The sequence below is a fragment of the Sapajus apella genome, unplaced genomic scaffold (genome assembly GCF_009761245.1).
Source record: "Sapajus apella isolate SASKATOON/1434 unplaced genomic scaffold, GSC_monkey_1.0 scaffold1, whole genome shotgun sequence".
Classification (NCBI taxonomy): domain Eukaryota; kingdom Metazoa; phylum Chordata; class Mammalia; order Primates; family Cebidae; genus Sapajus; species Sapajus apella.
The window spans coordinates 44,506,158-44,531,783 of record NW_022436941.1 but is presented as its reverse complement, the minus strand read 5'-3'; the positions used below and the strand labels follow the sequence as shown (position 1 = coordinate 44,531,783).

General features: G+C 39.5%; 1 protein-coding gene, 1 long non-coding RNA gene and 1 pseudogene across 3 annotated transcripts in view; all 3 read left to right on the top strand.

The window, feature by feature from the left end:
• Nucleotides 1–25,626, top strand: part of RHOBTB3 (Rho related BTB domain containing 3) — a 56,006-nt gene that overhangs the window by 15,119 nt on the left and 15,261 nt on the right. Inside the window, exons 4-8 of one of the 2 annotated variants that reach the window (XM_032275990.1) lie at nucleotides 60–214; nucleotides 3,964–4,075; nucleotides 6,784–7,149; nucleotides 15,168–15,280; nucleotides 19,713–19,833. In XM_032275990.1, coding sequence (XP_032131881.1) covers nucleotides 60–214; nucleotides 3,964–4,075; nucleotides 6,784–7,149; nucleotides 15,168–15,280; nucleotides 19,713–19,833 — 867 coding nt within the window. The remainder of the gene's footprint in view (nucleotides 1–59; nucleotides 215–3,963; nucleotides 4,076–6,783; nucleotides 7,150–15,167; nucleotides 15,281–19,712; nucleotides 19,834–25,626) is intronic. The other variant, XM_032276001.1, reaches the window with a different exon arrangement.
• On the top strand, nucleotides 9,676–11,303 carry LOC116550216. The gene is made up of 2 exons (XR_004268278.1): nucleotides 9,676–9,710; nucleotides 9,995–11,303. It is a non-coding gene; the product is annotated as an uncharacterized LOC116550216 (long non-coding RNA).
• LOC116553959 lies at nucleotides 21,093–22,854 on the top strand (annotated as a pseudogene).

The window sequence follows — 25,626 nt, the reverse complement described above, 5'->3', positions numbered from 1 at the left end:
TGAGTACCTTTTTTTCTGTTTAATTTGAAAACTCTTTGTTTTAAAATTTATTTTCTCAGAAGAATTACCTTGTACATGCCCACTCTGTACATCAGACAGGGGGAGCTGTGTTAGTACAACCGAAGGGATCCAGCTTGCGAAAGAACTAGGAGCGACCTATCTTGAACTCCACAGCCTTGATGACTTCTACATAGGAAAGTATTTTGGAGGCGTGGTAAGTGGAAATTCCCATTATGTATAAAGTTATGTGTCTAGTTGGCCCTTTGGGTATTTTCTAGAACATCAGTTGAACTTCAGATTTAAAAGCATCGTTAGTCTTACTTAACCTTGAGAAATAAAGTGAGAGGGAGTGGCAAAGCCTTCATCAGAATAAAATTATAATTTTATTTTTCTCTCCAAATGAAACCTTTTCTATTATCTAATATGATATTTTGGAATTTTTCATTTGGTGAGACTTTAGTACTTTTTGTTGTATGTGTCAAAAGCATGTTTACTTATCCAAACCTGTGATGCCAGTTTGAATAGTCATCTTTATATAGCTGAATGAGCCTGGCAGCCTGAGCCAGCAGGTCCCAAAAGTTCTCTTTCATTTCCATCTCCTGGTTGAAAAGAATAATTTTTCTTCCTCTGTGTGTGCTTTGGCAAAATTTTATATCCTCCTAATCTTACTGTAGCTTGAACAGATTCAGAGGAACTACTTATGCAAATAGCTCCTTGTTGGATATGTGGGAGCAGGCTTGCTTGCTCGGTTGCACTGTTGCTTACTAGGTTCTGCAGTTGTTTTGATGCTGATCTTAACACACAGCACCTCCCACATAGTATTAGGACTGTAACATCCTTGGAGAATACTGGAGTTGTATCATTTAAGAATTTGCTGACACAGAAACTACATTTCCAAACCTCTTAGAAGCAACTCCTCTCAACAGACAAACCTAATATACATCATTGAGAAGTTAAAAGCAAAGAAAAGCTACCTTAAGCAGGAGCACTTTGCCACCCGCATCGGTTCCCTAGCTCCTCACCAAGTACTCTTGCAAATATGCCCCAATATTCATTATGTAAATTCATGTTGAAATGTTGAGGTTCCACAGAGGACTACAGAAATATCATTTGTGTAAATGGGTAAAATAAAGACCAAATATAAATGGTGCTAATTTCCATCAAATATAAATGGCTTTTATTCACCCAATAATATAAAGAAACATTAATATTACAATGTTAAGGAAGTTATACTCACAGTATTGATATTATCGATGAGTGTGAGAAACTTTTGCTGTATTCATTTATAGTGATAAGCAGTGAGTAGAAAGGTGGATAAGAGAGATTTAATCTTCCTGTCAAGCAGATAATATTCTAGTAGCTTTAAAAAAAATCTTAATTTGGTGAAGAATGGTGCATTTCCTAAAATACCTGAGGAGCTAGAGAACAAAAAGATGGTCTGGTTTTGCTTGTTGTGAAGGTTCATTTGTCAGATGGTTTTGTGCAGGATTTGGTTTCATTTGATGAGGGGAGGCTGTTCCCTTGGGAGCTGCAGGTCTCCTTGCTTCCTGTTCCAGGATCCAGAACCTGAAATTCCCAGGATCAGTCTTCGCACCTTCCCACTCCCGCTTCCTCTCTGTTTCTTCTTCTGGCTCCTTTTCTCTCTTTCTTCCTAATATCTGATGTTGCAGTTAGGGTCAGAGGCATGATGAGGATTGATGTGGCCAGGGCTTGGAGAAAGACATGGGAGTTTCTTTTTTTCTTAACTCAAGACCTGATGAGAATATGGAAATAAGATCAGAATGATCTCTTTTTAGATGCTTTACTTTCTAGTAAAGTACAACTGGGTTCTGGAGTGTAAAATAGAATGGCATTGGCAGACATATGGATGGAGATGATAGTTAGAGTGAAAGAAGCCTTTAAAATCCTGCCTGTAAGGGTCAGGGTTGAAGAGCTGTGCAGTACTACTCTCACAGCTAGGCTAGAGAGACGGCCGCCTGCCTTCGAGCTGTAGAGAGCTTCATCTGGCCGTCCTCCAGTTGCACCCCTCCCCACAAGGCATACGTCAGTGGAGCCGAGGGCTGTGTTCACCTGGAACTGGTGGACTTCATTCCTTTCTAGACCTGCACTGTCCGGTATGGCAGCCACTAGCTACATGTGGCTATTTATATTTAAATGAATTAAGATAAAATAAAACCAAGTAAAATTCAGTTCTTCAAGCATATGAACCATATTTTAGGTGCTCTATGGCTATAAGTGGCCAGTGGCTACTGTATTATATAATGCATATATTACAGAACATTTCTATCATCACAGAAAGGTCTATGGAATAGTGCTTGGACTATGCTTCCAAACTCAGAACCCCAGAATTCTCCCACCATTAGTCCTGAGTCTGTTTCCTGGGCCTGTGCAGGCCATTTTGCTGGGTCTGTTCTCCTGATGGTGGCCTACATTGCTGGTATATGCACCCCTAGGCCTGTGGCATGGCCAAAGGGTGACTCTTTATGGGGAACGGGAGAGGGGAGAGTGGACAGAGCTTGGAAGTCCACTTGTGTGCACAGAGCTCTTCAAGGCATGAGATAGAGCAGGAGGTGAGAAGAGAATGGGTGGTCCTGGGGCTCAGGAATTACAGACCAGTGCTCCCTTTGCTGTATGAATCTCTGAAGAATCTGAGAATTTAAATCTAAATCTTGCCTGCCAGGCTTTTATGATGATGTATTTGTCAAAGCAGGAGTATAGTATATCTTTTATATAACAGTTCGTTTTCTTGATTTATAGCGTTTAAATATTTAGCTCTGTGGCGGGTGGGCCTCCATTTGCCCTTTTGCCCCAGGCCTTGCAAGCTAGGGCGGAGGCCTGAAGCTATGTAAATGCACCTGAGTGAGATTTTTAATTTGTAAAGTAAAAGACAGACTTTAAAGAAATTTGTTTAAGACAAGAAAGTGAAGTTTCTTAGCTGATGGAAACAGCTGTAGACGTAGAGGTAGATCTGTTCCTGCTTTGAATTTCACTAGTATTAACTGTGGTGGTTGCCCACGGAGAAAATTATTAGCAGCCACACAATTGTAGTGCTTGGCTTTCGTGAGTATTCAAGAAAGTAGCTGGGTGGGATGGCAGGCACTTATAATCCCAGTTACTTGGGAGGCTGAGGCGGGAGAATCCCTTGAGTCCAGGAGTTTGAGTCTAGCTTGAGCAACATAGCGATACTCCATTTCTAAAATTAAAAAAAAAATTAAATTAAAAAAAAGAAAACAAACAATTTCTTCTTTTTTTAAAAAAAAAACTTTTATATTTTTAGGTTTAGGGGTACATGTTTGTTGTTATATAGGTAAATTGCATGTCACAGGGGTTTGGTGTTCAGATTATTTCACCAACCAGGCAGTAAGCATCATACATGGTAGGTAGTTTGTAGTTCTCTGATCCTCACCCTCCTCCCTCTCACCACCCTCTCAAGTAGGCCCTGGTGTCTGCTGGTCACTTTTTTGCGTCCATATGTACTCAATGTTTAGCTCCCACTTATAAGTGAGAACATGTGGTATTTGGTTTCCTGTTCCTGTTAGTTTGTTTAGGATGATTGCCACTGGCTCCATCCATTTTGCTGCAAGGGACATCGTTTCATTCTTTTTATGTCTGTGTAGTGTTCCATGGTGTATATGTGCTGCATTTTCTTTATCCAGTCTATGTTGAAGGACATTTAAGTTGGTTCTATGTATTTGCTGTTGTGAATAGTGCATGTGTCTTTGTGGCCGAATGATTAATAATAATTCCTTCTTGAGTGGATAGCTTATGTTCAGACAAGGTACAATCTGCTTCACTAGGTTCATTTTTTTTAACTAAAAAAATTGTTTATATGTGTTTGCTAATGCATACATATAAATGGTACTGACATTTAAAACGTTTGACGATTGTGACCTCAGATGCAAATTTTCATGTTGGATATATAATTTTGTTGGCTCTTCAATTAAAATTTGATTCCTGTTTTAGTTGGAGTATTTTATGATTCAAGCCTTAAATCAGAAGACAAGTGAAAAAATGAAGAAAAGAAAAATCAGCAACTCATTTCATGGAATTAGACCACCTCAACTTGAACAACCAGGTGCATTTATTAGCCAATGTCTAGACATTCATTCCTGATCTTTTCTCACAGGTCTGAGAGCAGTTGTTCTCAAACTTGAGCATGCTCAGAGCTTCCCTGACATTCTGATTCAGTCAACCTAGGCATAGGGCCTAGAATCTGCTTTAATCAACTTCCCAGGTGATGCAGAAGCAGATTGGTATTTGAATAACATTTTGAGAAATACTGCTTTAAAAATTGAACCTATGGACTCTAAAAATAGTGTGTGTCATGGGTGGGGAGCTGTTCTAGATTAAAGTCTGATGCTAAATGACAACTAAATGCAATGCGCATTAACCTTGATTGGCTACTCGTTCAATAAAAACATCTAAAACATGTTCTTGGGACATGCGTGAAATTTTAATATGGACTGGAAATTATATCATTTAATTACTGTTAATTGTCTTATGTATCATAATGGTATTATGATGAATAGGAGAATGTTCTTATTCCTAGGAGATGAAGGTGAAAGTATTTTAGAGCCAAGGCATTGTGATGATGGTAACTTCTAAATATTTCAGCTCTGTGTGTGTGTGTGTGTGTGTGTGTGTGTGTGTGTCTGTCTGTCTGTCTGTCTTGTCTGTCTGTCTCCCTAGAGATAAGGGAGAAATAGAATGTCAATAATTGCAAAATTCAGGTGACCGATATAAGTAAAGTGTATATGTGTGTTCGTTGCATCATTATTTAAACTTTTTTGAATGTTTGAAAATGTTTGTAATACAAAGTTTGGGACAAATAAACTTATAAATAAATTATGTCAGCCGTTATCCGAACTTTCTGCATGATTTTTGATAGAAATAGTGGAGTAGCACTTTATTGGATCAATGTGCTTTGGAGGTTAAGAGATCCTATCTCTTAAAAAAAAAAAAGTGCAAATCTATAGACCATGAATGATACATAGTTGTCTCTAAGCTTCCTGTATGCAAAGTGAAAGGGGAGATATGGTCTATTAGGTTGCAAACCCTTGGGCCTTAAATCCTTTCTGGATTAAAGATAAGTGGGAAATGACTAGCTAAATAACAGATGGTTAGTTAGTTCTTACTTCTTATTAATCAAAAAGACAAAACATACCAGATCCTCAGAGAAAGCAAAACGTTACATGTCACTTAGCCTAAAAGAAATACATCGGCATGGGCGCAATGGCTAATGCCTATAACGTCAGCACTTTTGGGAGGCCAAGGCAGGCAGATCACCTGAGGTCAGGAGTTTGAAACCAGCCTGGCCAATATAGCGAAACTCCGTTTATGCTAAAAATACAAAAATCAGCCAGGCATGATGACGACTTCTGTAGTCCCAGCTACTCAGGAGGCTGAGGCAGGAAAATTGCATGAACCTGGGAGGCAGAGGTTGCCGTGAGCCGAGATCACACCTCTGCACTCCAGCGAGACTCTGTCTCAAATAAAACAAAAAGAACAGGAAAGGAAAGAAAAGAAAAAGAAATCTTTTGTGTGGGCCTTCATGTGGGAGTACTAAGTGACATACTGGCCAGGGCCTTCCAAAAGCCCTGTAGCAAATGCAGCCTCCGGGTTCACAAGGCTGTTTCTTGTACTGTTCCGCTAAGAGACCTGTGTGTATAACACTAAAGATATCCCAGGGGTTCAGGACAATACAGTCTGGATACATATTTGGGGCTGATTTGTTCCAAGGATGGATCCTGGGCTCTGGGGCACATGGCGTTTAGGGTTCTGTGACAGGGCCACAGGCAGTGGAAGGGAGGAGGGTGGACTGGGATACAGTGCAGGGAGAGCCTGGCCTCCAAAGGACTTTGTTATTTGTTTTATGGGCTGGGGTTTGCTTTGGAATTAAGGATTTTTAATTCTAAAGAAGTTTGAATTCCACCAATTTAGATGGTTGCATACGCTTCAAGCAACCCTTCACAGATATCACTTTCCTCAGCCCCCCTTTGAATAAAAATGAGATGGCAGCTGTTTTGCAGTTAGGGTCTGTGGTGAGGGCCTGGAGTGCAGGTATTCTGAGCTGAGTGAGGGCTCATCTCTCATTCTTGGTGATCAAACTGGTAAGCTGAAGGTTATATCCTCTTTTAGAAATTAGGGAGCTGAGTCAGCACTTTTGCTGAAGTGTTTTACTAGAAGGAAAAAATACTAGTTTTAGAATCCAGAGAGTGGTCAAAATGTTTTCAAACAATAGAGTTCAAGACTTTGAGCCTTGACTTTGAGAAGTTGCAGAATTTTAACAGCTCAGCCCTCTACCTCTACTTCTGGTCCCAGGAAGAAAAGGACTTCAGATGTGAGGTTGGGTTCTTCAGAACTTACTCAGTACTTTGAATGTTTAAAATCAAAGGTAGAAATAGAGTGATGACTACAAAATACTAACGTTGAGTATTTGGCAGGTTGTTTTGTTTTGGGACACACAAATAAGGAGAAATGTTATTTTATTGCTCCGTACATCATTGGTAGGTTTTCATTTGCTCTATAAAATGTAAATAACCATAGTATTTGTGTGTCTGTGTTATAAAAGTCTATAGTCCCTGAATAATTAGTTTATGTATGTTTATAAATTAGGTTAAGCTATACAAAATTGCTGTTTTTGTGCATCGAAAAATGGTTAAATATGTTTCTTTTGTTTTAACATAATATTTTAAAATATTATATGATTGTATTTAAAGTAAACATGAAATTATTTGATCTGTAAACCTGAAAGGAGTTTATTATTTTTATTTTTTGAAACAGAAAAAATGCCTGTCTTAAAGGCTGAAGCATCACACTATAACTCTGACTTAAATAACTTGCTGTTCTGCTGCCAGTGTGTGGACGTGGTATTTTACAACCCCGATTTAAAAGAAGTTATAGAGGCCCACAAGATCGTTCTCTGCGCTGTAAGCCATGTTTTCATGCTGCTTTTCAATGTGAAGAGTCCCACTGACATTCAGGATTCCGGTATCATCCGAACTACCCAGGATCTCTTTGCTATAAACAGAGATACTGCATTTCCAGGTGCTAGCCAGGAATCGTCAGGCAACCCACCATTACGAGTCATTGTTAAAGACGCCCTCTTCTGTTCTTGTTTGTCAGACATTCTTCGCTTCATTTATTCAGGTATCTTGTCAAGTGGTTCTGGTTACTTATAATCTCATAAGCTTTAGAAATGGAATGTGTCTGTGGTGCTCAAGAGTACTGGTTAGTTTTACGGTGATCTTTTTCTTACCATCTGAGATGAGAGTATACACGAAATATTGTTTGCTTTATATATAGGAATTGGTCCAAGCTTTCTGTTTTCCTTACAAATTTACCTGCCTCATTCTTTTCCTATCAATTTTGTTTTGTGGTAAAATACATAGAACATAAATTTTACTATCTGAACCATTTTTAAGAACACAGTTCAGTGGTATTAAACACATTCATAATAGTGTGTAACCATCACCACATCCATGTTCATAATTCTTTTCATCTTATAAAACTGAAACTCTATACCTATTAAACAATGATTCACCATTCCAAACTCTTTCCAGCCCTGACAGCCACCATTCTACTTTCTGTCTCTATAATTTTAATTCTCCTAAGTGCCTCCTATAAGTGGCATCATACAGTATTTGTCATTTTGTTACTGACTTGTTTTACCTAGCATAGTGTCTAAAGGTTCATCCAAGTTGTAGCATGTATCAGGATTTTCTTCCTTTTAAGGTTGATGATAACTATAGACCACATTTTGTTTATCCATTCATTCATCCATGGACACTTGGGTTGCTTCCACTGTTTCAGCTGTTGTGAATAATTTAGATGTCGTGAATTCACTGTTGTGAATAATAATAATGTACACATATCTCTTTTGAGACCCTGCTTTTAATTTTTTGCCTATATACACAGAAGTGGAATTGCTAGATCACATGGTAATTCTATTTTTAACTTTTTACGGAATTGCCATACTGTTTTCCACAGTAGCTCTACCATTTTACATGTCTGCAAACAGTGCACAAGGGTTCCAATTTCTCCACATCCTTGCTAACACTTGGTATTTATTTTTTTTTAATAGTAGCCATCTTCATGGGTATAACGTGGTATCTAATTTTGGTATTGATTTGCATTTCCCTAATGAGTAGTGATGTCAACCGTCTTTTCAAATGTTTTTGTATTTGCCTTGGTTTTAAATCTACTTGTAAAAACAATAATCTACCAAACAGGTATGTTTAGTAATAAATATTTTGTTACTTAAAAAAAAAATCCAAAATATGAGATGTGAGAATTTATTATACAATTTAGTTTTAAAGAAATAAAATATTCCAAGAGTAAATGAAATCAAGTGTCTATACCTTAAAACCTAGCTATTCACTCTTCAGTTTGACTCTTAGATTTTGTAGGGAGTCAAAGAGAATTGCATTCAGTTTAGGAACTGGAAATCAATATCCAGTGTTAGTTGAGGTCTGATCAACTTTGGCTATGACTATCACAGACGGTACTTTTTTGTTTTTAACTGTGCCCTTTTTAAGATTTAGCTTGTCAAGAATTTTTCCTCTTGCCCTTTTAAAAAATCAGTAGCAACTATATTTTAAAGATGGAAGTTCTATCTGAATCATTTTAGCAAATGAATTGAAGGTCTTTCATCTAAGTGTCCCATATAAGAATAGAAAAGAACAGATGTAAAATGAATCTTAATGTGTAAGCATCTAAATATAAGTTTTCTGAGAACTCCTCTCTTTAATTTTCTTTACTCACTTAAAATCATGTACGAATGAACTGTTAGCCAAGGTCGCGCCTTCTCTGCAATGTGTCTGGAGAAACATTTATCATTTGTTTTTAGGCTTCAAATAAAGCCTAATTGGAAACAGATAAAAAGCTTATTAAGGTTTGCAAAACAAGTATCATTTTATACAAGTAGGAAAATTGGGGGCAGCCTTTATTCTAAGTAATTGATGTTAAAAATAAGATATTACCTTTTTCATGTGGGTTGTGGTCATGTAATTTTATAAGTTAAAACTTAAGTTATGATTTTGAAAAATACGGTTGCAGCACACAGATTTATGTGGATAAAAATACATATTGGTGTAGAACATGGTGGTAGGTTAGTGAATATTGGCTTGGAAACGGCATAAATTAAGCACCAGTACGGCACATGCTCAGCACATTGCCTTCACTGAGTTCTCTATAAGTTTTAGTTGAATTAAAGAGTAGGCTCGTCATATGAATAAGCCAAACTAGTTGAAGACTTTGTTTAGTACTATAGATTTTAACATTTAAACTTAGAATATCACAGTTCAGAATTTAAAATTTTGAAAAACTAACATGTTTACATGTTAAGAGAAAAAAATGTTTTTAATAATATGTTTAAGGAACTGTGAGGGATGTGTTTGAGGATATTTTTTTTTTTTTTTTTTTGAGATGGAGTTTCACTCTTGTTACCCAGGCTGGAGTGCAATGGCGCGATCTCAGCTCACCGCAACCTCCTCCTCCTGGGTTCAGGCAATTCTCCTGCCTCAACCTCCTGAGTAGCTGGGATTACAGGCACGCGCCACCATGCCCAGCTAATTTTTTTTTGTAGTTTTTAGTAGAGACGGGGTTTCACCATGTTGACCAGGATGGTCTCGATCTCTTGACCTCGTGATCCACCCGCCTCGGCCTCCCAAAGTGCTGGGATTACAGGCTTGAGCCACCGCGCCCGGCCTGTGTTTGAGTTTTTATGCTGATTTTTCTGTTGAAATTATGTGAATTATCCAAATTTCCCACAATTATTATTGACGACTTTCAAAGGCACATGAGCACTCTGAAGTCTTATATACTTTTTAATACAGCAGCAGTAAAATAGCTAGATATATCTCCAGTGACTGGTCCTGCCTAGCTTTCTCCTGGGGGAGTGCTTTATTTAATTGCAAAATTAATACAGGCAGATAGGAAAAAAGGGAAAGAAAAGAAAAAGGTTATCCTTTTACTCCAGACCTCTTCCCCAGAGTCATTGACCTGTTCTAAATTTTTTATGCATTCATTCTGATACTGTGTGAAAGTGATTAATTTACTGGGGACATTTGCATTAATAAAAATGCAATCCTAGGTAGCTGCTGCTTTCCAGGGACCACAGGTGCTTTCTCATGGCAGGAGCATAGAGTGGAAGGTGATGGCTGGTGGATGATATAGTGGGCAAGGCCTGTGGAAGCTGTTCCTGCTGCTCTTAGACTTGTGCTAGAGTTCTAAGCATGATCAGACTGGGCTTTAGAAAGCTCATCTCTGGTGGTGGTTGGAGAGTGGAACAGTGCAGCAAAGACAGGCATTCAGTCAGGAGGTCCCATTACTCTGCGATCAGCCTTAGGAAGGCCAACATTCAAACACTGGGGTGGCCCTGCCACTGGCCCTTCATCATCTAGACCAGTAGTTTTCAAACCTTAAAGTGTTTACAGATCATCTGAGGAGATTCTGATTCAGTTGCTGGAGTGGGGCGTGAAATTCTGCATTTCCAGTTGTCTCCCAGGTGGTGCTGGATCTCTGGACTACCAGAAGCAGCTGGAGTACCTGCTTTTGGAAGAACTGGGAACCAGCCAAATCCAGCAAATTCGGGCCTAGAATTCAGTGCAGAGGCCTAGGAAGGTTACCAAGTTATTAGCTTAAGATTCAGAGTAAAAATGGAGTGAGCTGCAAGGCTGACTGATGCAGAGCTCTTCGGAACTGGGGCTCTCCATGCCCTGTTGTGTCCCCTGCCTGATGGAAGGAAAAGTGGATGCTTAGTGGTTGGGTGGAAACTAAGTAAGCCTGGAGTAGGAATTGGAGGGCAAGCAGGCTTGATGGTGTGGAGAACCTGCCGAGCTACAGGTCTTTCAGCCGGTTCAGAGTCCTGGTTTCTTAACCTGACACTGACCCGTCCTATTTTTGGCTGTGATCTCTCCTTGTACTTCACGGCCAGAGCCGGAGGTGCTGTCCAGTCTGAGCTGGGGCACAGGCCATTGACCTGGGGCTGCAGAGACCCAGATGCTGGTTGAGGAAAATGGAAAATAACTGGTTCTGCAGGTACCTATTTATTATTCTTTAATTATTTACAGATTACAACCTCTGGCTCAAGGAAAAGTGTCATTTACATTATGTTAAAAAGATGTCAACGCTGTGTTTGCACAGAAAAGACAATTTTGAAAAATGCAGAAAATTAAGAGAGAAAAAATTTACCCAGATTCCGCTATCGACAGAAAACGTCTAAACATTTATTGTTTTGTTTTATCCTCTAGTCATTTGTTTGTATATGAATAAGTGACTTTTTGAAAAAATATATTTTGTAATCAAATCAAACAAAAACTTTAAACCTACATTTTTCTCAGAGACTTCAATAAAGGGGCCAGAGCTGTTTTTTGTTGTAGTTTTTTAACGTTTTTAAGCCTGTGAATGGAACACGTGTTAAGGCACAGCTATGCAGTGGTTTTCCCACAGAAGTGCTGTGGTCTGCCCTCGGGTTATGCTAGAGGCCCGTTGAGCACAGGAGTCGTTTGTTTGTGTTCTCATCAGTTGGGTTGGTAATGCAGAGGTTGAACTCCATCATGGGCTCAGGAATATTTGCGCTGAGCAAACACGGGCTAGAAAATTACAATAGGCCTATCTCCTGTCCTTATTTTTTTTTTAAATAATCATATTACAAAGAACATCTTTATTCTTTTTAAATAACATGCTTTTTTTAACCTTTAGGAATTTGAAATTTGGTGTGTATTGTGTCACCAGGAATATTTGGTTCTTTATTTAGGAGGGACCTGTTTAACAACAGTCCAGTTAATATTTTACACCTACCTATTCCTATTCAAATTTTTGATTCAACAGTCAAGGTATGTCTGTTTTGTATATGTTAGCTTTCTATTGAATAATAACAAACACTGCGTAATGTATGAGTACTTAATGACTAATCCTAAGGAACAAGGTGTAATGTGATAAGTGAGGCCAGCCCTTTCCTGGTCTTCAGGGAGTAATTCTTACATGGCATACAATCGTAACATTCTTATAATACTTGATACAGTCTTATGCTTACACATTCCTGAGTCACATGATCTCAGATGGCTAGGAAGTGAAGTATTTATAAGAACCTTAAGAATTTAGCTTTGAGCTCTTCCTACCACAGATGGCCCTTGGAGCTTCACATCACTTATTGAAATGCCATCCAAGTAGGTAAACATGTGGAAGCAAGCTTTCATCTTCAGTTTGCATAGCATTCTCCAGTCCTTAGAATTTTTCCATGGCATGCTCTTTTCTGTATTGCATAAAAACATAGGCTAGTATACATGAGTGTACCATGAGCTCTAAAGCCTAAGTGAATTCAGTGCTTTAAGAAGTTAACTAAAGAAAACCCCAGTCAGTAATGCAAGATGTCATCCTGCCCTTGTCTGCAGTCAATCAATTAGTAAAGTTATGCAAGATGAATAAGTTCTGGACACCTGCTGTATGACATTGTGCATATTGTTAATGATATTGTATTATACACTTAAAAGTTTGCTAAGAGGGTAAATCTGATGTTATATGTTTTTACCATAGGAAAAGTAAAAGGAAAGTCCCAGCCTTAGGAGTATTGGTTTATTAGGACCTAAAAGCCTCAAAGAGTCAAAGATGACTTGATTAATGTTTCTAATTATGAAAACAGCCCAGTCATTAGTGTGCTCTTGAAAATTAGTCTTACTTTCATTTTCAGTGATTGGTTCTTCCTGTGAATGTTCTCAGACAGCTCAGTGGCCTGTGGGGATTTACCTGCTACTAATTCCAACTATTTAGATTATTTGATGCTTGCTTGCTTATAGATAATCTTCTGAATGGAGATATTTTATGGATGGTTTTTAGTTAATATGCTTTTGCTTAAATAACTTAATGTAACTTTCACATATATAAGTATGTTAAAGAACACAGAGACAGTACTTGTGTTCTTTTTTAGACCGTATGAGTATAGACAATAAAAAATACATCTTCTGTTTCCTGCATACCACTAACTGTGTGTTTGGGTAATGGCTGAAGTTTCTTTCCCTTCTTTTTTTTTTTGAGACAGATTCTCACTCTGTCGCTCAGGCTGGAGTGGGGTGGCATGATCATGGCTCACGAAATCTCCACCGCCTGGGTTCAAGCAATTCTCCTGCCTCAGCCTCCCAAGTAGCTGGGATTACAGGAGCATGCCACTATGCCCAGCTAATTTTTGTATTTTTTAGACACAGGGTTTTCTCATGTTGGCCAGGCTGGTCTTGAACTCAATGGCTGAAATTTCTGAAGGGAAAGTAGTGGCCGGCAGCAGCATACAATGCACACTAGGGTCATCAGGGAGGATTTTAAAACACTGATGCCAGAGACTTCAGCCCCAGAAATTCTAATTTACTTGATCTGGAGATGAGACCTCCTCTAGTGGCATTTTGTAAAAGATCCCAGGTATATATAATACACAGGTATGGTTGATAATCACTGGCATAGGGTACTTTTCTTGATCTGGGATCTGCTGGCTTCTAAGGGGCTCTTATGCTGTGTGACATTGTTATACTGACTTTAATGTTTGTGTGTGCACATGAAATTTCCTGGTGATACAATCCAAAGAATTTATCATATTGGGAAAAGAGGATGTGGCCGCAAAGTTAAAATGCATTTGTGCAGAAAGAGAAAAACGGAAATCACAGTGATCTTCTAGACTACACAGCTTTGGGAATTTGAGGAGGAAGGCAACAATCAGGGAGGGCATAAAAAGAGCAAAGGCAGAAAGAAGCAGTGGTGTGCTAGAGCTGGCGCCAGCTTGTGAGAGCCGTGTGCTTATCATCCCCATTTCCTTGTTCTGTGATTTCATGTCGTTAGCATCACAAAAATGGCAAATGCTACATATCATTTGACTCCCTCTCCCAGGACACACTGTAAGTATTAGGAAGGCCAGGTAGGGAGACATTGAAAGGGTGCGCAAGAGTGCTCAGTGTGCAGGGCTCAGCTGTAAAGAGCCTGAGAGCTTCTGGACTTGCAATCTGCCCCTTCTGATTGGATTTGGTTCCAGTTGATACAGACTGGCAGCAATCACCTGATCTCATTGGCTTAATAAGTGTTTATGTGCCTGCCTCATTCCCCGATATCCACGGAGGCATCTGGTGAGTGCTGAATACATGAAGGAAAACATGGGAAGAAATAAACTGAGAGCAGATAGAACAGAGAAGTGAAGTGACTTGTCACCTAGTAGTTAATAGCTGAGATAGAACTGGATCCTAGGTCTCCTAACTGTACTGCCCAAGTAGGCTTCTTGAATTATATTTTTATGAGTTAGGACCTTCTGTAAATCATAGGATGGTTGAGGGTAATCTCTTGGAATATCATGATCAGATTCGTGCTTTTCAGAACTCACCAGCTTAGAGTAATAGGATAGACTTGATGGGAAAAAGGCCTTAGGCAGCAGGGAGGTTGGATAGGAGGTTGCTGTAGGCCAAGTGAGAGAAGTCCTTGGGGAAAAGGTCAGCTTTTGCTGACTGTAGAATAAGAATTTTGTAAGACATAGAGGAAAAGGGGCTGACAGAGTGGGAGAAGTTAAATGAGCCTAGGAAGAGGGTTTTGAAGTGGGCTGGCTAAAGGCAAGGGATGGCGGGGTGATTTTGCTCCAATGACAGGATCATTTAGCGCATCAGGAAACGATGTAGCTCCCTTCCTCAGGCTGGTTTGGTAGAGCTGGCTCTCAAACATCCCAGTCTGACCCTGACAATGCATGAGACCTTCTGAATGCATGCTGTTGCTGCTGCATGTTCCTCTACCTGATGATAGTCACTGCTGTCCATGACTAGTAAGATTTCATTTACCCTTGGGAAAAAAACACACCTACCTTCTTACTCAGGGCAAGTAAATAATTTGGGTGCTGGTCCACTTGTCATGGTAACTCATATTCTGACCGTTGCTGTTGTCACTAGCTGGCCACCTATTACAGAGAGGTAGCAGCAGTCCAGAAAGGAAGACTTCAGAATTTGAAAAATAATTTAGAGGAAGTTAAACTGATTTTTTTTGAAATACGAGTGCTGTTTAAATGTTTTAGTATAATTATAAGGATATATACATGGTAAAGAAAAATTAAAAGAAAGCACTATAAAGGGAATGTTGATATTTAATAAGAGATTTACTTTTCTTCTCGATTTAATAGAAAAATTCAGCATGTACTAATTTGTTTACAGGTGCTTTTCAGTGGGAAGAATTGGAAGAAGATATCAGGAAGAAGTTGAAAGATTCTGGGGATGTTTCAAATGTAATTGAGAAAGTTAAATGCATTTTAAAAACACCAGGAAAGGTAAATTAATTTTCTGTAAGTTAGTTTTGTTTGACTCTCTGAATTATAACTTACATACTATGATGAATATAAAATTGAGTCTTTAGAAGGGTCAAATACTATATAAATCTAAATGTTTCTTTTTTGAGATGGAGCCTCACTCTATAGCCCAGGTTGGAGTGCAGTGGCATGATCTCAGCTCACTGCAACCTCCGCCTCCCGGGTCCCAGGTCAAGCAATTCTCCTACCTCAGCCTCCCAAGTAGCTGGGATTACAGGCACGTGCCACCATACCCAGCTAATTTTTGTATTTTTTTAGTAGAGACAGGGTTTCACCATGTTGGCCAATCAGGTCTTGAACTCCTGACCTCGTGATCCGTCCACCTCAGCCTCCCAAAGTGCTGGGATTACAGGTGTGAGCCATCGTTCCCAGTCAATGTTGTTCTTAAGTATATTTTGCCATTTAAATATTTGAAACATAAACATGGGTTATTTGTATCTTAGATTTTGTGTGTGTTGGGGGGCTGGGAGTGTGTGTGACAGGGTCTCACTGTGTCGCCCAGGTGGGAGTGCAGTGTCATGATCTTGGCTCAGTGCAGCCTCCACCTCCTGGGCGCAAGTGATACCTCCCACCTCAGCCTCCTGAGGAGCTGGGACTACAGATGTGCACCACCACACCTGGCTAATTTTTAATTTTTTGTAGAGACAGGGTTTTTCCATGTTGCCCAGGCTGGTCTCAAACTCCTGGGCTCAAGCAATCTGCCTGCTGTAGCCTCCCAGAGAGCTGGGATTACAGGCATGAGCCATCACACTTGGCCCTATCTTAGATTTTAACTTATGCAAAAATTAAAATACGTGTGAGTCATGTCTTTAAAATACTTGTTTATGAATTCTGCCTTCTGAAACATTCCCCTGGAGCTCTGGGAATACACCATCTATAGCAAGAATAAAAGGCTGTTTAATTTGTCCAGGTACAGTTAAGGCTATTAGAGGGTGTACCTTCGAACTCCTCACAACTTAAGTCTCAAATAGTTTTTGAGAGGAAGGCTGTTTTGCATGTCCCTTTTCAAGTGTTCTGAGAAATCAATTCAACAATGTGAACAGTTAAGGATTATGTCATCAATTATAGGTTCAAAATTGGATTCAAGTTTATAAAAACAGACTGTATCTTGCCATAGACTCGTGCACATTAGAACTCTAGTTACTTGGATTGTATAGTCTGTAGGGTTTTTAAAAACATTTTAAAAATTTTAAGACATTATGCAATTTAGCCAATGTATTCATTTTTCTGATTTTGTGATATGCAAATTGACTGCAGTAGATAAATAAGGTAAGTTATATGCACTGCTTAATGAAAAATAGGTATATACTATGAGAAAAATGATTATTCCTTTAAGTTTTAATACAGATGACTTCTCTGCCTTCTAAAACCTGTTAACATTTTAAAGTTAATATTTTACAAATGTAAAACTGTACTAGCTTTTAGTGAAGATTCTTGATTGTTCTTTATTGAAAAATAGTCTTTTTTTATAAATAAACGTAGAATTAAGAGGTAAGTTTTTTTTTTTTAGTAACACATTAAAGCAGGCATACAGAAGCTGTCCAGTTTTACAAGTCTATGGCAGGACAGTAGCTCTTGCGATCTAATTCAACTAAATAATCCTTTGTAAAAATGTGCACATATGCCTACATTCTCATTTTCAGTAGTTAATCTAGTTGTCTTGATTAACTTGTTCATGGACCAGTGAAAATGTATCTCACATACGTTTGTCTCCTCTCCAAACTTCTGCCCTCCCATATTTTTCAAATTCAAGACAAAATTGATGAGGGAATCTGTTTATAGATTCTCTCACTCTCCAGTTCTGTCTCATACATTCATGTATAATGTACATCTATAAAATATTTTATAAAATAATATACATCTATAAAAAATTCATAACCTGTATATGGCTGACAAGTACAGAAATATTGCCTTTCCTTCTAAACCTGAACCTTTTCTTGAGTCTGATTCTGAACACATTCCTTTGAATACTGAGAATAAAATGAATTCTTGTTGGGAAAGGGGAAGGCTGGGTGATATGATTCCATGATATTGCACTGAATTCCCTCCTCTGCGTGGGGAGAAAGAAGAGTTCTTTCACCCCTTCTTCCTGCACTTTCCCAGGGTTAGGTGCTCTCTCATTCACTGAGTACCACACAAGGATGTAACCCTGAATTGGACTAGGGAAATGTAGATCACGGTTGTGACTCTGCCACAAATCATCTCTGTGGCTTTGAGTTAAGTTAAGCCTTCTATAAAACGAAAGATAAATTGGATGGTTTCTGAAGCCTCTCTGGGCTCTCCATTTCGGTGATGCTTTTTGACTGTTATTCTCCTTTATGCGTGGCAGTCACTTGACTCCCATAACCAAATTTCTTCCGTGTGTAGGATGGTATGTTGTGTATGGGATCTGAGAATGACTTTATAGGACCAGGATTTGTATGAGCCTATTTTACCTCTCTGTTTTGCTCATGGATACCATCCTGGAATGTTTTCTTCTGCCTTAGGAGGAAGAATAGTATCATTTTCTCCCCCTCATCAAAGATTTTAAACTTTCCACCATAGTAGATTAATTTAGAGTGAAAAGTATATATCACTTATTATTACTACTGCTAAGGTTGTATGTTTATTTCTTAGGGATAAAGCTTTCAGAGTTCCCTAGCTAGCCAAGCAGAGGATTAGAGTTCTGACCAGGTCTGGTGTTCTGAGATTCAGCAGGGGGAATGGGCGGAGACTCAGAATTTAAAGCGAATAAAATATGATACTTCAATAAAAATCATAACTAAATCATTCCAAATTAAGGAACAATGTAGACTTGAGGCAAGATTGCAGTCCTAGTGAATCCTAGTATTTAAAATGACTTATTATTTTATCATCATTTGGGTAACACTACCTGAAAAAATTCAGGCTTGTTTTGTTTATCCACTGTAAATAGAGAGATTAAACTTAAAAAAAAAAAAAGAAAGAAAGAAAGAAAGAAAAGAAATGGGTGGGGGGTATGGAAAGGGAGGCTGGCCCTTGACTTCCAGGGTTGGCACAAAGGGGATGCTTGAAGACCACAGAAAGGCTAGCGCACTGAAGCCTGAGTCAGACAGAGTGACTGCTCTTGGACCCGCCAGCTCCAGCCAGGCGTGACAAGACAGACAAGGTGTCAAGGGAGAATGTCTCTGGAACGCCAGATCAGAAACCCAGGAAACTCTTTATAGGTTCTGGTGGACTCTGCTGTGACTAGGAAGGACAATTAGGGCTATAAGATTAGAGATTAAGATGTAGGTGAACCAGCCGGGTAAGGAGGTGAACCAAACCTGTAATCCTAGCATTTTGGGAGGCTGAGACGGGCAGTTGCCTGAGGTCAGGAGTTTGAGACCAGCCTGGGAAACATGGCAAAACCCTGTCTCTACAAAAAATTAACCAGGCACAGTAGTGCACACCTGTAGTCCCAGCTTTTGGAATGTTGAGGCAGGAGAATCGCTTGAGCCTGGGAGGTAGAGGTTGCAGTGAGCCAGGATCGCGCCATTGCACTCCAGCCTGGGCCTAGAGCCAAACGCCATCTCAAAAAAGTTGGAGGTGAACCAATTCATCACTCTCAGTTATTTTTTAAATGTCCACTCCTTTAAGAGAAAGTGTTAAGCTAGTAAGTAGAAAAAGAATATGGCGTGATAAGGGAAAAATGTATTTTTTTCAGAGACAGGGTCTCACTCTGTCACCAGGCTGAAGTGTAGTGGCACAATCTCAGCTCACTACAGCCTCCGCCTCCCAGGTTCAAGCGATTCTACTGCCTCAGTCTCCCAAGCAGCTGGGATTACAGGTGCATGACACCACGCCTGGCTAATTTTTGTATTTTCAGTAGAAATGGGGTTTCACTATGTTGGCCAAGCTGGTCTCTTAACTCCAGACTTCAAGTGATCCACCTATCTTGGCCTCCAAAGTGCTGGGATTACAGGCATGAGCCACTCTGCCTGGCTGAAAAATGTGTTTTTCTTAATTACAAATCAAGTACTTTCTTAATGAACACATTAGGTTATGTGTAAACATATTTTAGTAGGCATTCATATGGGGTTAGACTACTCTTGTTTGTTTCCCAGCAGAGACTCACAAGGTTTCAGAACCTTGCAGCTTCTCAGCCATGGAGTTGAGTTTTCACTTAGGCAGTTCATTTACTGCTGCGAATGCTGAAGACAGCAGTGTTGTTCACAGACAGGCAGCCCATAAAGTCCCTTTTTATTTTCATTTTTTTGAGCCCATACACTTCTTGAAGGTAAGTTCCCTTGAATCCTGTGATCAGAGATGCCACAGATTGGGGAATCATATTTCTTTAGAGATTTAGCACAATTTTCCAAATTCTCAGCATTGCCTATGTGTTATCAAAGCATATTAAACAACCTTTCTCCTGTATTTGTGTTTTCCCTTATAGATTAATTGCCTAAGGAATTGCAAAACCTATCAAGCCAGAAAACCTCTGTGGTTTTATAACACTTCCCTCAAGTTTTTCCTTAATAAGCCAATGCTTGCTGATGTTGTCTTTGAAATTCAAGGTATGGATCAACTTTTATGAAGTTTATGATTCATTTTTATTTCTTGTTTTCTTTCCTTGCTTTCTACTTTAGGTTTGAATGTTTGGTGTGAAAGAATAATTATTCCCTATTCCAGGATGTAGATTAATGTTACCTTAATGTCAACAAAATCTTCCAGGTAAATAGGAAGTATTTTATTAAAATGAGAAAATAAATTTATATTTCCCTTTGTATTTTTTCCTTTGCCATATGCTTCATCAACTTTTAGAGCCTAGCAAGAGACGGGATGATCTGTAATATTTTATTATATATTTTGTGTGTATTTCTTTAAGATCCTAGTGTTTGTTATATCTGGTGCTAACCCCCTTAAAATTATGTTACCTGTAGCTTATTTTATTCAGCTCTCTTCCTTTTTATTTGAGCAAAAGGCATTGGCCATTATTTTATTCAGCTGTCTTCTGTTTCTTTTGAGCAAAAGGATTGGGGGTTATGCCTGGCCCACCTCAGGCACCCGCAGATATTGCTACATTTATTACTCATAGCACTCTTGAGAATTTCATCACCAAAGCAACTGAGAGCTTCTTCTTATCTCTGTAAGGAAGTAAGGCTACCTAATTTTAATGAAAATGAACTGTTTGAATGCCCATTATTGATTGCTCGCCTGGATAATTTTGTCACTTTAGAAGACTAAGATCTAAAGAATGTGGTGGGAGCTGCCAGCATACAGGTGCCACCAGTCTGGGGGAGAGGCGGAGGCAGGGGACACAGGCTCATCGCCTTGTGCATCTTGCACTGTGTCCCTCACTGGCCGCTGACCTGCCTGACTGCACAAGCTCTGCCCCTGCCCTGCAGAAATACTTGGATTACCCACAGTCTTAACGCAGATGAGACCAGTGTCAGGATACTGGCTCCTCATCTCACTTGGGCCTATGCCAAAGATGTAAAATTTGGTGCAGGTGCCTGAGCCTTAATGCTTCAAGGTGTTGACCTTTTAGCCAATGCCATAGCTGCTACAGTGGCACCAAAGGAAAGAACTGTGATTATTGAATGGAGCTGGATACGTCCCAGAGTAACAAAAGATGATGTGACTGTCGCAAAGTCAATTGGCTTAGAGGATAAATATGAAAATATTGGAGCTAAGCTTGTTCAAGATGTTGCCAATAACACAAATGAAGAGGCTGGGGATGGCACCACCACTGCTCGTGTACTGGCATGCCCTATGTTCAAGAAAGGCTTCAAGAAAGTTGGCAGAGGTGCTAATCCAGTGAAAATCAGGAAACATGATGTTAGCTGTTGATGCTCTAATTGCTGAACTTAAGAAGCAGTCTAAACCTGTGACAACCCCTGAAGAAATTATTAAGGTTGCTACAGTTTCTGCAAATAGAGATAAAGAAATCAGCAACATCATTTCTGAAGCAATGAGAAAGGTTGGAAGAAAGGCTGTCATCACAGTAAAAGGATGGAAAAACATTAAATGGTGAATTAGAATCACCATATCTAATTTTTGCATACCTTATGAATACATCATATAATTAGGCTAAATTTTTGATGTATTAAATTAACTTATTAATACATCGAAAGATCAGAAACATGAATTCAAGGATGCCGATATTCTGTTGAGTGAAACAGAAATGTCTAGTGCCCTGTCTATTTTACCTGCTCTTGAAATTGCCAGTACTCACTATAAGCCTTTGGCTATAATTGCTGAAGGTGTTGGTGGAGAATGTCTACCAACCTTCATTTTGAATAGGCTCAAAATTGGTCTTCAGGTTGTAGCTGTGAAAGCTCCAGGTTTGTTGACAATAGAAAGAACCAGCTTAAAGATATGGCTATTGCTGCTGGTGGTGCAGTGTTTGGAGAAGTGGAGTTGACCCTAAATCCTGAAGATGTTCAGCCTCATAACACAGGAAAAATTGGAGAGGTCATTGTGACCAAAAGCGATGTTACACGCTTCAAAGGAAATGGTGACAAGTCTTGAATTGAAAACTGTATTCAATAAATCATTGAGCAGTTAGATAATACAGCTAGTGAATATGAAAAGGAAAAACTGAATGAATGGCAAAACTTTCAAGTGGAGTAGCTAGCTGTGCTGAAGGTTGATGTGACAAGTGATGTCACAATGAATGAAAAGAAAGACAGAGTTACTTTTAATGCTGTAAGAGCTGCTTTGAAGAAGACATCATTCTGGGACGGGGTTCTGCCTTGCTTCAGTGCATTCCACCTTGGACTCATTAACTCCAACTAATGAAAATTAAAAATCGGTATAGAAATTGTTAAAAGAATACTCAACATTCTGACAATGACCGCTGCTAAGAATGCAGGTGTTGAAGGATCTGTGGTACTTGAGACAGTGCATGGTGTTCCTCAGAAGTTGGTTATGGAGCTGTGGTTGGGGATTTTGTGAATATGGTGGAAAGGAATCATTGACCCAATGAAGGGTGTGAGAACTGCTTTATTAGATGTTGCTGGGTGGCTTCTCTGTTAATTACAGCAGAAGTTGTAGTCACAGAAATTCCTAAAGAAGAGAAGGACCCTGGAATGGGTGCAGTGGGTGAAATGGGAGTTGACATTTCTAATTCCTAGAATAGGGCTTTACCTTTATTAATGAACTGTGATAGAGAGCTCAAGGCAGTATTTCTGACCATTAACTACAGAGAAGTCATTTGAAGAAAATGAAGAAAAGGCTGGGTGATGTTTAAAAAAAAATTACTGTAACTATCATTTACTGGTTTCAACTGACAATAAATAGCAGTTTACTGTCATTGTCCATGCCTAATAATAATTTGTTTTGTATTTTTGAATAAAAAGACAATTATACATTCCTTATATTGGGTGAAAGAGCCACGTAACAATGTACTGCTTTCAGCTTAAATCACTCAGGCATTTTTACTACCATGCTGTTAAAATCAGGATTTTAGTGCTTGCTAACAGCAGATGAGAAGTTAAGGAGAGGCTTTTCTGTGGAGAGTAAGAATAATTGTGTACAAAGTAGAGGAATAACCAATTATGGGACAGCGTTTATGTAATACAAATTTATTTAAAGTTAAAAAAGAAGAATGAATTGTTAGATACCTTCAGTTATGGAAGAAAGATGGAAGGAACTGTTTTCCAATGAAAATCTAAGTAGAACTTTAGATGGGCAATTGCTAAAAGGAAGACATAATCTAATTTTATGGTAGAATTGTGTAGCAGCTAACAATAGTCATTTACTTTTAAAAATATTTCCTCAAGGCCGGGCGCGGTGGCTCACGCCTGTAATCCCAGCACTTTGGGAGGCCGAGGCGGGTGGATCACGAGGTCAAGAGATCGAGACCATCCTGGTCAACACGGTGAAACCCCGTCTCTACTAAAAATACAAAAAATTAGCTGGGCATGGTGGCGCGTGCCTGTAATCCCAGCTACTCAGGAGGCTGAGGCAGGAGAATTGCCTGAACCCAGGAGGCGGAGGTTGCGGTGAGCCGAGATCGCACCATCGCACTCCAGCCTGGGTAACAAGAACGAAACTCCATCTCAAAAAAAAAAAAAAAAAAAAATTTCCTCAGAAATATGCACAGTACTTTTAACTTTGGTCATCTGCCAAGACAGGGAATTGGAAACTTTCCAGTGTACCTTCCAACAAGCCACCACCAGCCCCGGGTGCAGTGTGAGCCTGGGACGCTGAAAGTAGGGCATCGAGAGTGACCTTGGGATGCAGAAGAGTGACTGGGAAAAGCTCACAAGCGGCCACAGACTTTGTATCATGCTTTCGTCATTTGAGAGAGACCTAAAACTGGCTCTAAGCCCCTCATATGATCACACCTTGATTTATTTGTTGCCTAAATAAAAATCCAAAGTGTATATCTAAAGACAGCTTTCATAAATTATTCACTATAGATAGGGCATGCCTAGTCAGGGATGAAGCTCCTGGTGATTACAGAATTCTCTCATTAGCTTCTAGGAGAAAAATCTCTGTTGATGAAGACATTTACTAATAGTGCTTGGTATGCTCTATTCATACCAGAGAAACATAGGAATAGATAATTTGGTACAAATCATCTAAGAAGCTTCTCATATCAACAGAAAAGACTACATCTATTGTTAAGAATAAATACGATTGGTAAATTTTAAAGTATTTCCATCTTTCTAAAAATTAATGTTTAGACAAGTCAGCTTTATGGAGATGGAGTCAGTTTCTGTGTTCTGAAAGAAGGAGAAAGATGCCCCTGGAGGTGGCTGAATGCTGTCTTCCAAATGACTTTCTGGGGAGAACCCGTGATTTAGGGTTGATTGGACTCATATTGAGCAGACTCCACAAGATGGAGATAAGGTGGGGGCAAACCATTCCAGTGAGCATGTAACAACCTAGGGCACTGCTTTTCATAACCAGAAAAAGAATTAGTAATCTGAAGGTTATATGGTGAATGAACATATGAGAGTAGTGTCTAGTGGTGTTTGATCCAAACCATGGTGAGTTCTGGTAGATGTCTTCTGTCCTAACATAGTGTTAGTCTTAATCAGACCAAGCATCTCTGATCTTCCTGGATGTTCCATGCATGTTCTAGCTACTGGTTCTGTGGCCAAGGCTGACCAATCTGTTACCATTTGCACAGTATTTGATACAAATCAGATACAGTGTATTCGATTAAGTATTTACTTCCTAAGTCATGAGTATGTTTTAGTCCTCTGGTTTTTTTTTTTTAAGCCTAGGTCCCCTTGATTGGAGTTTTGGATGTTCCCAAGCCCCTCAATCATCCCCTAAGACTCTGGAGTTTTAGGTTATTCTCTAAATTACTAATCTCATTCTTGTGTATTTTGTTTTTTTTGAGAGGGAGTTTCGCTCTTGTTACCCAGGCTGGAGTGCGATGGCACGATCTCGGCTCACCGCAACCTCTGCCTCCTGGGTTCAGGCAATTCTCCTGCCTCAGCCTCCTGAGTAGCTGGGATTACAGGCACACGCCACCATGCCCAGCTAATTTTTTTTTTGTAGTTTTTAGTAGAGACGGGGTTTCACCATGTTGACCAGGATGGTCTAGATCTCTTGACCTCATGATCCACCCGCCTCGGCCTCCCAAAGTGCTGGGATTACAGGCGTGAGCCACCGCGCCCGGCCTTAATCTCATTCTTTGTGTATGTGTGCTTTAGAAGTTTAGCTGTGAGAAGGGAGCCATAATTCCTGGTTGCAGGAGGAAACAAAATTTCCACGAATACAGGATCAATGTTGTTACATTGCTGTGTCTCCTACAATTCCTAGAACTGTGGCTGGCCTTTAATAAATGGCTATTGATAGTAAGATTAATGATCCTGAACTTGGGAATCAACCACTGAAGCATAAATGTGCTTGAAGAAGACTTTGCATTGTAATAAACTTGTAAAAGCCAGCATGCTTTAATTATAGAAACTGGTCCTTCCCGGTGAAGGCACACTGTCACAGTGAGGCGAGGAGGGGAGCGTGCCTGCTGGGAGGTGAGTTGACTGAGTGGAAGAGCTTCTGAAGTTACTTTCCTGCTCCTTGGGTAGGTGCGGCTGTGCAAATCACAGTGCCAAGCAGTAGGCTCAGAGCTGGCAGTGCCAGGTGTGACTTGTAGATCCTGAGTGATTATTGGCTTTGGAGGAAGCCACTGGGCTTAGATGTAACTCTTATTTCCTGAGTCAGGAGATTTTTTGCTTGGATTTAAAAGGGTTGAAGAACCCAATAATTGTAAATGTTTTAGAGAAGAATATGTATTCCCGGTAAGTATGAGATTTTAGAGGTATGTAGGTAGACTCTTGGGCAGAGCTGAGTTTGCTTTGGTTGGAGAGTTACTTTCTGGAATGCAACAGCTTTGTCACTCACAC